Source organism: Leptodactylus fuscus, chromosome 11 (genome assembly GCF_031893055.1).
Source record: "Leptodactylus fuscus isolate aLepFus1 chromosome 11, aLepFus1.hap2, whole genome shotgun sequence".
Taxonomy (NCBI): domain Eukaryota; kingdom Metazoa; phylum Chordata; class Amphibia; order Anura; family Leptodactylidae; genus Leptodactylus; species Leptodactylus fuscus.
The window spans coordinates 78,423,353-78,439,529 of NC_134275.1; the positions used below are offsets into that span (position 1 = coordinate 78,423,353).

A 16,177-nucleotide genomic window follows, 5' to 3' on the forward strand; every position below is an offset into this window, starting at 1 on the left:
GTTTTTAGCAGCAGAAGCTGTACTGTATACTACTGAGCATACACGACTAAGGCTAGGTTCACGAAGTAGAATGTTTTTAGCAGCAGAAGCTGTACTGTACTACTGAGCATGCACGACTAAGGCTAGGTTCATGCATTGGAATATGTTTTTAGCAGCAGAAGCTGTACTGTATACTACTGAGCATGCACAACTAAGGCTAGGTTCACACAAGTATGTTTTGAACACCAGGAGGCGCTAGTACAAGGCAATAATTGCGATAAATTGTGCAAGGAAGTTTTTTTTTTTTTTTTTTTTTTTACATACACTATGCTCTATCTGCTCAGTGTATGCACTCGAATGGGAGTTGCAATAATCTGGAATGGCCACTACACAGTGGATGGCGCTGTCTTCTGGCTTGGTCCACTGTACTGTTCCAGCACTGGCGCCCCCAATCAGTTGATCTTCTATTGATGGCCTATCCTACAATGCCCAAAAGGCCCCTTTCTTCTGTGAATGCCCCCGCACAGGAAACCCCGATGACCTCATCAGTAACCTCACAGGGTTCTCCTGAATACAGAGGCAGCACTTCCGTATCCAGCTCAATATGAGCTTTGTTGGGGATTTTTTTTGTCCCCGTTTCAGTTCCCTGTCACAACACAGGATCTGGTTGTCAGTCTGATCCTGCCTATGGCCGCGCCACCGTACCCAGCACCTGAAGACTGGGCGATTGGTGCAGAGATCAGTCTATTCACCCATTCATGTACATAGAGTGGGCAGGAAGGGGTTACCCCTTCCATGGACCAGAAAGAATTAACGGTAGCGGTGGAGTCGGAGTGTTTTCATACTTTATGGCTCCTCTATTGTGTTAAAAAAAAAAATGTAATTTCATTTCAGAAATACTTTGGAGCTTATATTCAGCGGGAGACCCTGGGGATAGAATTTCGGAGGTGAGAGTTGCACTTGGCGGGGACCCAGCTGGCACTCGCATGACCCGGTACAGTCTGGGCACCAGGAGCGGCAGAGAGATGTCAGACAAAGAGCTAACACAGGAGCACAAAAGAGGGATTGACGGAGGGCTCGGGGTGTCAGCAGGGGTCGGGGGAGGGGGGCGATGGTGTCAGGGATTTATCCACATTGGTATAGCAGTGCTATGGACTAGGCCGGGGTGTAATGTCACATCTATGGGGTGGACAGGGGCGAGCCGCAGCCCGGCCACAGGTAAGATGACGAGATACGGGCGCGTTCCTTAATGGAGAGATAAGGGCACTTATCTGCGTGCGGCCCAGGCGTGGTCACCCCACTCGCCGGGCGCATGGATCCACTCTCGTCTGCCCTGTAAGTAGATTTACTCTGCTAAGTGCTTTTCTAACCAATTTGTAAGGTCACGGCAAGGAGAGATGTGACGGGGAATGATCTGTCTGTATCCGTATACCGCAGGGCATGTGACAGATCGCCGGCCTGTGTATATACTGTATACGCTGTGCAGGGGCCGGCCCATCATATTGTGTACAGTAGCATGCAGTTAGGGAATTGCGATGACTTACCATTCAGTAGTCTGGGAAAGATGGATAACCGTCTCTGTGAAAGCTTATTTAAAGCCTTGAGGTGTAAATGTAAGTTTAGAAATCACTGGCCTGTGGTTGTTGGGGCAGGCTGGGAGTTGTAGTTCTGCAATACCTGGTGGGCTATAGGTTACTTGCAGCTCTCAGGGCAGGCTGGGGGTTGTAGTTCCACAATACCTGGTGGGCTATAGGTTACTTGCAGCTCTCAGGGCAGGCTGGGAGTTGTAGTTCTGCAATACCTGGTGGGCTATAGGTTACTTGCAGCTCTCAGGGCAGGCTGGGAGTTGTAGTACTACAATACCTGGTGGGCTATAGGTTACTTGCAGCTCTCAGGGCAGGCTGGGAGTTGTAGTTCCATAATACCTGGTGGGCTATAGGTTACTTGCAGCTCTCAGGGCAGGCTGGGAGTTATAGTACTACAATACCTGGTGGGCTATAGGTTACTTTCAGCTCAGGCTGGGAGTTGTAGTTCCACAATACCTGGTGGGCTATAGGTTACTTGGAGCTCTTGGGGCAGGCTGGGAGTTGTAGTTCCATAATACCTGGTGGGCTATAGGTTACTTTCAGCTCAGGCTGGGAGTTGTAGTTCCACAATACCTGGTGGGCTATAGGTTACTTGGAGCTCTCGGGGCAGGCTGGGAGTTGTAGTTCCATAATACCTGGTGGGCTATAGGTTACTTGCAGCTCTCAGGGCAGGCTGGGAGTTGTAGTACTACAATACCTGGTGGGCTATAGGTTACTTGCAGCTCTCAGGGCAGGCTGGGAGTTGTAGTTCTGCAATACCTGGTGGGCTATAGGTTACTTGCAGCTCTCGGGGCAGGCTGGGAGTTGTAGTTCCACAATACCTGGTGGGCTATAGGTTACTTGGAGCTCTCGGGGCAGGCTGGGAGTTGTAGTTCCATAATACCTGGTGGGCTATAGGTTACTTGCAGCTCTCGGGGCAGGCTGGGAGTTGTAGTACTACAATACCTGGTGGGCTATAGGTTACTTGCAGCTCTCAGGGCAGGCTGGGGGTTGTAGTTCTACAATACCTGGTGGGCTATAGGTTACTTGCAGCTCTCAGGGCAGGCTGGGAGTTGTAGTACTACAATACCTGGTGGGCTATAGGTTACTTGCAGCTCTCAGGGCAGGCTGGGAGTTGTAGTACTACAATACCTGGTGGGCTATAGGTTACTTGCAGCTCTCAGGGCAGGCTGGGAGTTGTAGTACTACAATACCTGGTGGGCTATAGGTTACTTGCAGCTCTCAGGGCAGGCTGGGGGTTGTAGTTCTACAATACCTGGTGGGCTATAGGTTACTTGCAGCTCTCAGGGCAGGCTGGGAGTTGTAGTACTACAATACCTGGTGGGCTATAGGTTACTTGCAGCTCTCAGGGCAGGCTGGGAGTTGTAGTACTACAATACCTGGTGGGCTATAGGTTACTTGCAGCTCTCAGGGCAGGCTGGGAGTTGTAGTACTACAATACCTGGTGGGCTATAGGTTACTTGGAGCTCTCAGGGCAGGCTGGGGGTTGTTTTTCCTCAGCGGGCGGCCATTGGTCGTGTATATAAGAACCACATGTTCATATAGAAGAGCCAAACTGCGTATAAAGGGGAAAATAACGAAATATTAGAAGTGTGTACAAAGGTGGTGATCGGCGGAGGAGAGCAGAGTGCACAGAACTCCTCAGACACATCCCTCTGAACTCTGCCCATCTGATAATCTTGACAACACTCGGCCCCTATAGGGGCTCCCGGCACATTATAGCTTTACCGTCTTCATGTGTCCCGCAGGTGCGATGGAGCTGTCTGTGGCGCAGTGGCTTCTCGTGGTCTGTCTGGTGGCGTTCCCGCTCCTCTATGAATGGAGCGTCTCCTTCAAGTACTTCTGCAAGATGGCCTTCTACAATGGCTGGATCCTGACGCTGGCCATCCTGGCCATTCCCATATGTGCAGTGAGGGGGCGCAATGTGGAGAACATGAAGTAAGTGATGGCCGCATCTGTATCTGCCCCTGTCTCACCCCATATACCGTGCTGTATACTGATGCATCTCTCTCTCGGTTGCAGGGTACTTCGCTTTATGCTCCTGCATATTAAATATCTCTATGGAATTAAGATCGAGGTCCGCGGTTGGGAAAACTTCAACATTAAGGAGCCATATGTGGTCGTGTCAAATCACCAGAGCTCACTGGATCTGCTGGGTAAGACGGGCAGAGGTCAGGGCTGATATGAGGAGATGAGGCTGGGTAGTGTGCGGGTAGTCAGCGGGTACTCTACAGGTATTCTGTGGGTACTCTGCGGGTAGTCTGTGGATAGTCTGTGGGTACTCTGAGTATTTTGTGGGTACGCTGCGGGTAGTCTTTGGGTACTCTGCGGGTATTCTGTGGATAGTCTGCAAGTACTCTGTGGGTACTCTGCGGGTACTCTGTGGATAGTCTGCGGGTACTCTGTGGGTAGTCTGCGGGTACTCTGTGGGTAGTCTGCAAGTATTCTGTGGGTACGCTGCGGGTACTCTGTGGGTACTCTGCGGGTAGTCTGCAGGTACTCTGTGGGTAGTCTGCGGGTACTCTTGGTATTCTGTGGGTACGCTGCGGGTAGTCTGCGGGTACTCTGTGGATAGTCTGCAGGTACTCTGTGGGTAGTCTGCGGGTACTCTGGGTATTCTGTGGGTACGCTGCGGGTAGTCTGCGGGTACTATGCGGGTACTATGCGGGTACTATGCGGGTACTATGCGGGTACTCTGAGGGTACTCTGGGTATTCTGTGGGTACGCTGCGGGTAGTCTGTGGGTACTCTGCGGGTACTCTGAGGGTATTCTGCGGGTTATGCGGGTACTCTGTGGGTACGGTACTCTGCGGGTAGTCTGCAGGTAGTTTATCTTTCCTATCAGGGCAGATACTACACAATAAAAGTCACGATTGTTGGGTTTGGCTTTACTTGCACCAAAATTTGCAACTTTATTTTTTTAATCTTTTATACCGCTCACATCACGTTTACAATAGTCGGGCAGGGGACGGGTAAGGATTTGTTGCCCAATTATTTTAGCATTGACTTCTACCCCTGCCCCTATTTGACTTGTATTACAGATCCTGTTTTATTTATACTGATATGATAAGATAGGCCATCAGTATCTGATTGGTGTGTGGTCTGGGTGACGGATCCCCACCGATCAGCTGAGAGCTTTAGATGGGACCAGAACAAGCTCCTGTTCCTATTCAAGTAATGGGGTCAGTGCTGCAGTTCCTGACCCCACCACCATACGCTGGATGGTGCTGCAGTTCTGTGCCTATTACTTGAATAGGAGCAGCTTCCATCTGCATTCTGTGCAGTTCAGAGACAGCGAGATCAGCTGATCAGCGGGGATCTGACACCCAGAAGACCCTGCAGCGATCAGATACTAATGGCCTGCCCTGTAGGGGGCCAGACGGACGTAACATACACCTGTCCTAATACATTCCCTGCCAAAAATCTGCACTACATGGAGCTCCCATAGTAACTGTCCTTACAGGACCTATAGCTGCAACCTATACGGCCATAGGGTCAGGCGCAGGGGTCAGCGAGGCTCTGACGCCATCTGTAGGTCACAGTAATTATCACTGTATACACTCGTGTACTAGAGAGTCTGTAAATGGTTAATGAATTGCGTCTTGTATTCTGTGCTCTCTCCAGGGATGATGGAGATCCTGCCGGGTCGCTGTGTGCCCATTGCCAAGCGTGAGCTGATGTATGCGGGCACAGCGGGGTTGGCATGCTGGCTGGCCGGTGTCATCTTCATCAATCGTAAAAAAACAGATGACGCCATCAGTGTGATGACAGAAGCGGCAGAAACCATGCTGAAGGAAGACGTGAGGAGGGAACCAGTGTGACGGGGGCTTTTATGTCAGATACAGGGATATGGGGCAGGGAGCGGAGGAGGGGTACACACATATCTATAAGTGCCTGCAGAATAGTGAGCGCAGCTCTGGAGTATAATACAGGATAAGTAACGTAATGTATGTACACAGTGACTGCACCAGCAGAATAGTGAGTGCAGCTCTGGAGTATAATACAGGATAAGTAATGTAATGTATGTACACAGTGACTGTACCAGCAGAATAGTGAGCGCAGCTCTGGAGTATAATACAGGATAAGTAATGTAATGTATGTGCACAGTGACTGTACCAGCAGAATAGTGAGCGCAGCTCTGGGGTATAATACAGGATAAGTAATGTAATGTATGTACACAGTGACTGCACCGGCAGAATAGTGAGCGCGGCTCTGAAGTATAATACAGGATAAGTAATGTAATGTATGTACACAGTGACTGTACCAGCAGAATAGTGAGCGCAGCTCTGGAGTATAATACAGGATAAGTAATGTAATGTATGTACACAGTGACTGTACCAGCAGAATAGTGAGCACAGCTCTGGAGTTTATACAGGATAAGTAATGTAATGTATGTACACAGTGACTGTACCAGCAGAATAGTGAGCGCAGCTCTGGAGTATAATACAGGATAAGTAATGTAATGTATGTACACAGTGACTGTACCAGCAGAATAGTGAGCGCAGCTCTGGAGTATAATACAGGATAAGTAATGTAATGTATGTACACAGTGACTGTACCAGCAGAATAGTGAGCACAGCTCTGGAGTTTATATAGGATAAGTAATGTAATGTATGTACACAGTGACTGTACCAGCAGAATAGTGAGCGCAGCTCTGGAGTATAATACAGGATAAGTAATGTAATGTATGTACACAGTGACTGCACCAGCAGAATAGTGAGCGCAGCTCTGGAGTATAATACAGGATAAGTAATGTAATGTATGTACACAGTGACTGTACCAGCAGAATAGTGAGCGCAGCTCTGGAGTATAATACAGGATAAGTAATGTAATGTATGTACACAGTGACTGCACCAGCAGAATAGTGAGCGCAGCTCTGGAGTATAATACAGGATAAGTAATGTAATGTATGTACACAGTGACTGTACCAGCAGAATAGTGAGCGCAGCTCTGGAGTATAATACAGGATAAGTAATGTAATGTATGTACACAGTGACTGCACCAGCAGAATAGTGAGCGCAGCTCTGGAGTATAATACAGGATAAGTAATGTAATGTATGTACACAGTGACTGCACCAGCAGAATAGTGAGCGCAGCTCTGGAGTATAATACAGTATAAGTAATGTATGTACACAGTGACTGTACCAGCAGAATAGTGAGCGCAGCTCTGGAGTATAATACAGGATAAGTAGTGTAATCTTTTTATCTAGATTCTGGCTGTATATATACTATGCTTTTATTGCACCTCTTAATATATTACTGTGTGCCTATGTTTCCGGTTCTTTAGCTGCTCAGCCACCTCCACCATCTTATTTCTGATATTCCCCCCCATCTAGGGTAGTCGCAGTATTTGGCCTGGTTTCAGTACATGTATTCACTTTATTGCAGCAATGTCTTGAATTATTAATACTGAGCTCGCACGTCTATTATGATTGTGGGTCTTAGAAGATGAGAGAAGCTAAAAGTTTGATGTGACAGATGATAGAGGGAAGCGTTGTAGGGTGTGATATCAGTCACCTTATATGTTTCTGTGCTGTCCTAGGTACGTGTGTGGGTGTTCCCAGAGGGGACTAGAAATCACAGCGGGTCACTGCTGCCATTCAAGCGCGGGGCCTTTCACCTGGCCGTGCAAGCACAGGTAAGTGGAGGCCGATCTCTGCACATGTATGTGTCCATATAGTCCTAAGAGATCAGTACATTACTGTATACCTGCAGCCCCTCACCCACACCCTGTAGGCCTCATCTGCTCTGTCTCTATCCCTTCCTCGGCACTCATGTGATTTGTCATGTGACCTCCGGCACACACATACTGAACGACGTTGCATCACCCTCTATTTTTATCTCTCTGTCTGTGTCTTAGGTCCCAGTAATTCCAGTCATCATGTCTTCCTATAAGGATTTCTACAGCAAGAAAGACAAAAAGTTCACTACAGGTGAGTTATGGGGCTCTGTGCGATTCCTTGAAATTTAAGCTCCATCAAAAAGACTGCAAATAAAAAAAACGTTTGTCAAGACATCGCCGTCGTACCGATATGTCTGCTGTGACCCATTCCATATAATTATGGATTGATGGTCACCGACACCACCACCTCAAACATCTGGTACGTTTGGTCCTGGGTGTCAGACCCCCACTGATATTCAATTGATGACCTAAGGATAGATCATCAATTGATAAAGGCCAAAGCCTCCTTTAACCCTTCATCGTCATTTTATAGACATCTTTATTTTAAAGGGATACTATCATTCAGATGACATTTTTTGTAAGTATCACGTTGGAATAACCTTAAGAAAGGCTCTTCTTCTCCTACCTTTCATTGTCTTCTCCCTGCCGCTGTTCGCCTACAATCCCAGTTCTTGTCGGTATGTAAATTAGCTCTCTCGCAGCACTGGGGGCGGACCCCAGCAGTCAGACAGCACTGAGGGCGGCCCCAATGCTACAAGAGAACTCTCTCCAGCGCTGCCTCCATCTTCGTCAGGAACAGCCTCTTCTTCCAGCAGTGTCTTCTTACTTCTAGGCCTTGGGCAGAGCAGACTGCGCATGCCCACAGGCCCCGAGAAAATGACTGCTTACAATACTATGCAAGCGGCCATTTTCTCGTGGCCTATGGGCATGCGCAGTCTGCTCTGCCCAAGGCTGGAGGCCTTAGAAGTTACAAGCCACTGCCGGAAGAAGAGGCTGAAGATGATGATGCTGAAGAAGAGGAGGCAGCGCTGTCTGAGCGCTGGTGTTCTCCCCCCAGTGCTGCGAGAGAGCTAATTTACATAACAACAAGAACCGGGATTGTAGGCGAACAGCGGCATGGAGAAGATGACGAAAGGTAGGAGAAAAGCCTTTCTTAAGGCTATTCCGTCGAGGTACTTAGAAAAAATGTTGTCTGAATGATAGGATCCCTTTAAGTCTTCTCTGTCTCATGACTGTGGCGCTTTAACAATCAAACCATAAAATATGATCACTGAAGACAACCTTTCACCACAAGCTTCAGTTCCTTTCAACATTTAATAGGCTCCTCTCCACTGATTCTGGCACAGATTGAATTTTTTTCTCTAACCCCATCCATTCCTGAGCAGTCAGTGGAGTTAGTTTTGATGCCTGATATATTATCTAGACTCTCTAATGTCTAGTGGGTGGTGTCAGCCAGGACCAGCAATGGGGGGTGTGACTCAGAGCTCCAATCAGGGTAAGAGCTGAGAGTCATGCTCCTCCTCCTCCACCTTGCTGCATCTGCCTGACTCCACCCACTAGACATTAGAGAGCTTAGATAACACATCAGGCACCAAAACTAACTGCACCGATAGCTCAGGATTGGTAGTGGCTAGAGAAACAATTCTAACTGTGTCAGAATCAGCATAGAGGAGCCTATTAAATGATGAAAGCAGGTGGAGGTGTTTTTTTTTTTGTTTGTTTTTTTTTTTATTTCATGGCTTCTCCTTTGGGTAGACCATAAATCGTGGACTTTCCATTTAACCATTACTTTATGTTTATGGCATTGTTCTATCCATCCTCACCAGTTCAGGTTCTTTTCCATCTCTGGTTGCTGTTACATTTTATTCGGTGACCAATAGTGACTACTATTCATACGCCGATCAGACCAGGGGTGTGTTTGGTGCCCGCTTTATTCTTGTGGGCATCCTTTGCAGTGATCAGGTGTTAGAGATCAGTATAAGAGCTGACGTGTAAATAATACAGCGACCACTTAGCGTTGTGTAGTCAGGGCGGTGATTCCCCCGGGTCACGTAACATCATGTGCCTCGCCTGTGCTCGGCTCCGGTTTCCACATCACTATTTCACAAGACTAAACAATCTTCCTGAAACTATGTTTAGACGCTTTGCTGTAAAGTGTTCGGCTAAAATAAGAGCTCAGCTAAGATACAGCAGTTGTGATGTCGAATCACATCGCCGCAAGACCCCCAACCACCCCACCATGACTCCATCTGAGGAGCTAACCACCGACCTGGGCCTTATAGGCCTGCCAAAGTCAGTGGAGACCAAGTCTGACAACAAAGGAACAGTCTCAGGATAGAGGAAAGGGGGTCCAAGGGTGTAAACACCCATTGATGGCATCTAAGGATGAACCTTCTCTTTAGAATGGATTTGTCAGATCTCCTAGCAGATGACATTGTAGATAGAGGGGGCGACACTGAGCAAGGACATGTCGTTTTCTAGGATGTGATTCAGCTTTTTATACACAAATACTGTTTGCAGTCCAAGATTTGGAGCCCTATGAGCGTGACCTTGGAGAGTCTGTGACCCAGACTGAAACTAGGAAAGACCGGGTCCCATAGAAAAATTTTTAAATGGCCCCCACACGGTATAATGCTCTCTTTAATGACCCCGCACATGGTCCTAAAGTATAGATTCTAGATAGTGTTCATAAATGTAATGTAATGCGTGTGACCCCTGGAGGCCATGGGTAGGAGTGGGGATAGGCCAGTGAATATCGGCCATTATTAGGGTTGAGCCGATCTGGAAATTTCAGGATCGTTCTTAAAATTCATTTTCCAGCCGATCACGATCGTGAAATTTGCTTGATCGCCGATCGGGATCCAATCTTTCCCGATCGCTCAACCCTATTAATGATATATACATGAATAGGGTTGAGCCGATCTTGAGATAACCTCCAACCTTGATCCCGCTGGAAAAAATCGGGATTGGAATTCTGATCACAATTGTGAAATTTACTCGATCACCGACCGGAATCCGATCTTTTCCAATCCCAATCGCTCAACCCTATCCATTATCTGCTGAAGTAATCCATCCAGTAGGTAACAGCTGCCTATAGGGGAAAAAAAGCAGCAGTACCGGGAGCCAGCAGTTATGGCCGCTATAGTAGTGAAGCAATAGCCATATCTGGTGAGCCCCATCCCAGACTTCATATCTGCAGACGAGAAGAGGAAACTCTACATCCTACTGGGAGAAGAGACCACTGTGGAGATCGCTGCCCAATACGTGTCCAGCTGTCACCAAACCAGAGGAAGATGAGACTCCACGGACTGTTATATTTATCCCAATACACCCGCCCCACCTCCAACCCCCCCCCCCCACCTCCAACCCCACCCCCCCCCCACCTCCAACCCCCCCCCCCCCCCCCATATAGCAGTCACCAACGAAGAGGAAGATGAGACTCCATGGACTGTTATATTTATCCCAATACACCCACCCCACCTCCAACCCCACCCCACCCCCACCTTCAACCCCCCCCCCATATAGCGGTCACCAACGAAGAGGAAGACGAGACTCCATGGACTGTTATAACCCAAACCACCCCCCCATACCCACCACCCACCCAACCCAACTCCCCGCCCACTTTACTAGCTTTGGCAATGCCAAATACCTATTCGGACGTGCCAATAAAGCATTTTTGATTTGATTTGATTTGATTTGACATCTGTGTACAAGTTATAGAAAAACTGGTGGTGTAAACCGGAGTAACAGGCAATCATTGTTAGTGGGTGGACATAACGGGACCCCCAGGCTTTCTCTATGACTATGGGGGGGATGGGAGTGTCAGCTTACTAATATTACTAATCTTACTCTTTGTGGAGTTAACAAAGCCCTCCCTTTTGTCTCTTTCAGGAAAATGTACAGTGCAGATTCTCCCAGGGGTGTCCACCAGGGGGCTGTGTGCCGATGACGTGCCCGACCTTGCCGATAAAGTCCGAGAGTCGATGCTTGAGACATTCATTCAGATTTCAAATGAACGCCCAGGGAAAGAACCTGGGGGTGGACATTGATCCCCTTCTACCACCCTTTATTGTCATCCTTGGCCAGGGTACCATCTCCCCCATCCCCCATTCAGGAGAAACCCGAAAGAGTTATAAAACTGAGAGAGGAGAGAGAAAACCATCCAAGGATCCCATAAAACCACCGAAGCTTCAACCGTAGACGAGCTCTGATGAAAGAGGCCGCCAGTATGGTGGCACGGGAGGAACCTGCGCCTTTTGTTGGAAGAAGACTGGATTTGTAGACAATAGGATTTTTTTTTTTTTTTTTGTTATTGGTAACCAAGAAAGATCCAACATTCCTATGAAACCGAAAAGCTGTGCAATGTCACCGGCGAGACAACGATGATGGCGTTACGTTGGAAGAAAGACACGGAGAGTGGAGCTATGGGCCTGGCCTTACGTAGGGACAGGACCCAGAGAATAGGGCTGGTGCCCATGAAGATGCAGAAGAGGGCTTCGTGGTGGGAAAGATACGAGTGGGGTGTGTATAATATTAGGGAGAGGATCGGAGAACATTCCATTGCCGGGAGGGAGACGGGTTAGTCGGTACATGTCGCCGCTAGTGATATTTATGAGGGGGTGCCTTATCCTGTATTTATATTTATTTATGTGAGGCCGGTACTGCGCTCTCCACCTGTCTCCTCCGTCTTCATCGCCTTCCCTCTCTCTTCTCTCTCAATTTGCCAGGAATGGGGTAGGCCAGTTACATAGGGTGTAGGATGACCGGCATCTCCCCATCCAACTGCCCTCTTCAGCCTTCCATCTGGTCAAACCATGACGGACTTGGAATGGGGGCAGGAACCGTGGAACTGATCTGCCCAAACTGTGGCCTCTTCCCCCACCCCCCTCCAAGGAAGCCTTCCCATGCCCCCCATCACTCCGCAACCACCGACCCGCAACTATCAGACTCTCCCCGGATTCCTGTCTTGTGGCCTGAGAATATCCATGTTTTGTTACACTCCGCGGCCTGATCCCTACTTTGTCCTCCTCTCTGCCTCCCCCTTTCCACGCACCTTTCATGTACTAGTGCGAGGCGTGGAAGAGTTACATGTGCCAATGTGTTCATAGCGATTAGTGGGAAGAGGATGTCTTGTGGGTATGACGTGGGGTGGGATGTTGCGCGGGCGGGAGGGGCATATTAATCTCCTGTCCTGTATATGTGAATTAGCATTGCACAAATTTTTCTGGGTCATCGTTGTGTCTGCTCTTTATTTGTCTGGGTTGGTTAATATTTGGTTGATGATGTGAATGAAAGGGAGAGATTGTGCTCGTCCCGTACGTGTAATATACAGGATCACAGCCGGACTGGAGGGTCAGAGTTCATTTCAGATAGAGTTGGGGGTCGTAAAAAGTTACCAACCCCGGCTTCAAAATAAAATTATTAAAATACAATTATTAATATTTTATAATTTATTAGATGATTGTTATATTGTAATATACAGATGTATATATATCCTAGTGGTGACATCTGTTATCTTCTCATACATGTAGTGTCCTCCTGATAACCAGCCATGATGTCCTTATTGTGGTCAGGTTATCTTCTCATACATGTAGTGTCCTCCTGATAACCAGCCATGTTGTCCTTATTGTGGTCAGGTTATCTTCTCATACATGTAGTGTCCTCCTGATAACCAGCCATGTTGTCCTTATTGTGGTCGGGTTATCTTCTCATACATGTAGTGTCCTCCTGATAACCAGCCATGATATCCTTATTGTGGTCAGGTTATCTTCTCATACATGTAGTGTCTTCCTCATGACCAGCCATGTTGTCCTTATTGTGGTCGGGTTATCTTCTCATACATGTAGTGTCCTCCTGATAACCAGCCATGATGTCTTTATTGTGGTCGGGTTATCTTCTCATACATGTAGTGTCCTCCTGATGACCAGCCATGATGTCCTTATTGTGGTCGGGTTATCTTCTCATACATGTAGTGTCCTCCTGATAACCAGCCATGATGTCCTTATTGTGGTCAGGTTATCTTCTCATACATGTAGTGTCCTCCTGATAACCAGCCATGATGTCCTTATTGTGGTCGGGTTATCTTCTCATACATGTAGTGTCCCCTCCTGATAACCAGCCATGTTGTCCTTATTGTGGTCGGGTTATCTTCTCATACATGTAGTGTCCCCTCCTGATAACCAGCCATGTTGTCCTTATTGTGGTCAGGTTATCTTCTCATACATGTAGTGTCCTCCTGATAACCAGCCATGTTGTCCTTATTGTGGTCAGGTTATCTTCTCATACATGTAGTGTCCTCCTGATAACCAGCCATGATGTCCTTATTGTGGTCAGATTATCTTCTCATACATGTAGTGTCCTCCTGATAACCAGCCATGATGTCCTTATTGTGGTCGGGTTATCTTCTCATACATGTAGTGTCCTCCTGATAACCAGCCATGATGTCCTTATTGTGGTCGGGTTATCTTCTCATACATGTAGTGTCCTCCTGATAACCAGCCATGATGTCCTTATTGTGGTCGGGTTATCTTCTCATACATGTAGTGTCCCTGCCTGATAACCCGACCACAATAAGGACATCCTGACTGGGTTTTTCTGACAAGTCTCAGACCATAGAAAGTTCCCACATTCATGGTCATATCCATTGGTAACTGATCAAGACAACAGATGTCACCATTGACGTTCGGTTCACTGTAGCGTTTCGGAACCCAAAAAAAGGAAACCCTATCCGCTTAAACTGTAGGTTATCTGCGGACTGATAGACTATAATGGGGTCTGCCAGGTTTCCACCTATTTTAAGAGGAATGGGGGGATGGAGTTCCCGAATGCTAGTGTGGACCAATCTTAAAATGATTAGAGGAAATCCATTAAATTTACTATTAAATTATTAATTTATATTTCAAAAAATGTTTAGCAATTCTTTATAGCTTTATATAGTAAAACCCCTTTAATTCCCATGGAAGTAATAAGGGTGTGCTTAAAGGGATTTTATCATTAGAAACCTCTTTTACAGTAAATACACATAGGAATAGCCTTAAAGGAACACTTTTTTTTTCTGAGTAACACGGTGGAATAGCCTTAAGAAAGTCTATTCTTCTCCTACTTTTAGATGTCTTCTCCTTGCCGTCGTTCGGTATAAATCCCGGTTTTCGTCTGTATGCAAATGAGTTCTCTCGCAGCACTGGGGGCGGTTCCCAGAGCTCAAACAGCACTGGGAGCATCCCCCAATGCTGCGAGAGATCTCTCCAGCACCACCTCCATCTTCGTCAGCAGCATCCTCTTCTTCTGGCGCAGGTTTCAGACTTCTAGGCCTCTGGCAGAGCCAACTGCGCATGCCCACAGGCCACAAGAAAATGGCCGCTTAGAATACTATGTACACAGTCATTTTCTTGTGGCCTGTGGGCATGCACAATCTGCTCAACCCGAGGCCTAGAAGTCTGAAACCTGCATCGGAAGAAGAGGATGTTGCTGAAGAAGATGGAGGTGGTGCTGGAGAGAGTTCTCTCACAGCATTGGTGCCCGCCCCCAGTGCTGTGAGAGAACTCATTTGCACACCGACAAAAAACAGGATTGTAGTCGAATGGCGGTGCAGAGAAGACAACAAAAGGTAAGAGCCTTTCTTAAGGCTATTCCGATGTGTTACTCAGACAAAAAAGTGTTTGAAAGATAGGATCCCTTTAAGAAAGGTTATTCTTCTCTTACCTTTATTATTCTGACCCGTGCTGCCGTTCCTTAGAAATATCATCTTTCTTTTATGTAAATGAGGTTTTTTTCTTTTAGGAGGGCGTCCCCATTGCTGCTTGAAAACTCTCCAGCGATGCCTCCGCCTTCTTTACCTTCTTTATTGTTTTATTTTTATGCAGATTGTGAGCCCCATATAGGGATATATGATATAGGAAAAAAAATGTACATTGTGATCCCTATCAGTATGTCTTGGAGTATGGGAGGAAATCCACGCAAACACGGGGAGAACATACAAACTCCTTGCAGATGTTCTTCCTCGTTGGATTTGAACCCAGGACTCCAGCACTGCAAGATTACATTGCTAACCACTGAGCCACCATGTTGCCGACTTCCTCTGACTTCTTGACGCTCCAGATGCTGTTTCAGGACTTTGTTGGTTATTGACTGGTCACCAGGACCGTTCTGTCCTATTTCTCCTCACTAGTATCTTTGTCTCAGGTTACCAGGTCCTGTAGCCTTGCCCTAGATGCAAACTCATCAGAAACAACCATTTGGAAAAGAGTCGGGGCGAGAAGGTGGAAAATAGGAGTCGGAAGTTTGGTTTTCTGACCGACTAGTGTGTGCATGTAAAAGGCTACAATCCGCATGTGCAGTACTGCATTGCACCATGGGGGGGAGCTAACACACCGCAGTCGTATATAACCGTAATGCGCTCATTTTGCTTTACGCAATGCATTTTTTTTTAACCCATTCCGTTGCTCTCTTTTCACATAATTTTATCTCTTTTGTCCTGAATAGTTTGTTACGGTGCTCTGACCTATGTATGTAATAAAATTGAGTGGCTGCTCAGCTGTGTCTACGTTATAGCCCCGAGCCCGAGTGATGTGACCAGTTTTATTATATCCTAAGGTTACGTAAAGACGACTGCGGTTTTTGGCGGCCATATTTCAGTTGCAATCCCCGGCTCCGGTGTAGGTCTAATGATGCCATATATTACCATTGCGGGCAGCCCCTAAACAAGCGCTGCATCTTCTCTTTGCCAGGACGGATGTGGGTTTTTTTGCCATGAGGCATAAGTAAGAAACAAGTAAAAGTTCTGAAATAACATTCAATAAACACTTTATTTCCTGTACGTTGCATAAAACTTGGCTCCTTGAGCTCCGTGCACCTGTCACGGGAAGTGTGAGATGGAGAGATCCGCTGTTTCCCAAGGATCTGTTGCTACGTGAAGTTCTGACCATTGTGCA

General features: G+C 47.2%; 1 protein-coding gene across 4 annotated transcripts in view; it reads left to right on the forward strand.

Moving 5' to 3' along the window:
- The window catches only part of AGPAT1 (1-acylglycerol-3-phosphate O-acyltransferase 1), a 40,591-nt gene extending 27,820 nt beyond the window's left edge, over positions 1 to 12,771 (forward strand). For 2 of the 4 annotated variants that reach the window (XM_075259330.1, XM_075259331.1), the window contains exons 4-9: positions 3,314 to 3,503; positions 3,588 to 3,721; positions 5,189 to 5,364; positions 7,107 to 7,202; positions 7,425 to 7,497; positions 11,139 to 12,769. In XM_075259330.1, coding sequence (XP_075115431.1) covers positions 3,314 to 3,503; positions 3,588 to 3,721; positions 5,189 to 5,364; positions 7,107 to 7,202; positions 7,425 to 7,497; positions 11,139 to 11,296 — 827 coding nt within the window. In that variant the 3' untranslated portion in view covers positions 11,297 to 12,769. Of the gene's footprint in view, positions 1 to 1,138; positions 1,198 to 3,313; positions 3,504 to 3,587; positions 3,722 to 5,188; positions 5,365 to 7,106; positions 7,203 to 7,424; positions 7,498 to 11,138 lie in introns of those variants that run through there. The other 2 variants (XM_075259333.1, XM_075259332.1) reach the window with 2 other exon arrangements.
- Positions 12,772 to 16,177: the final 3,406 nt, after the last annotated feature.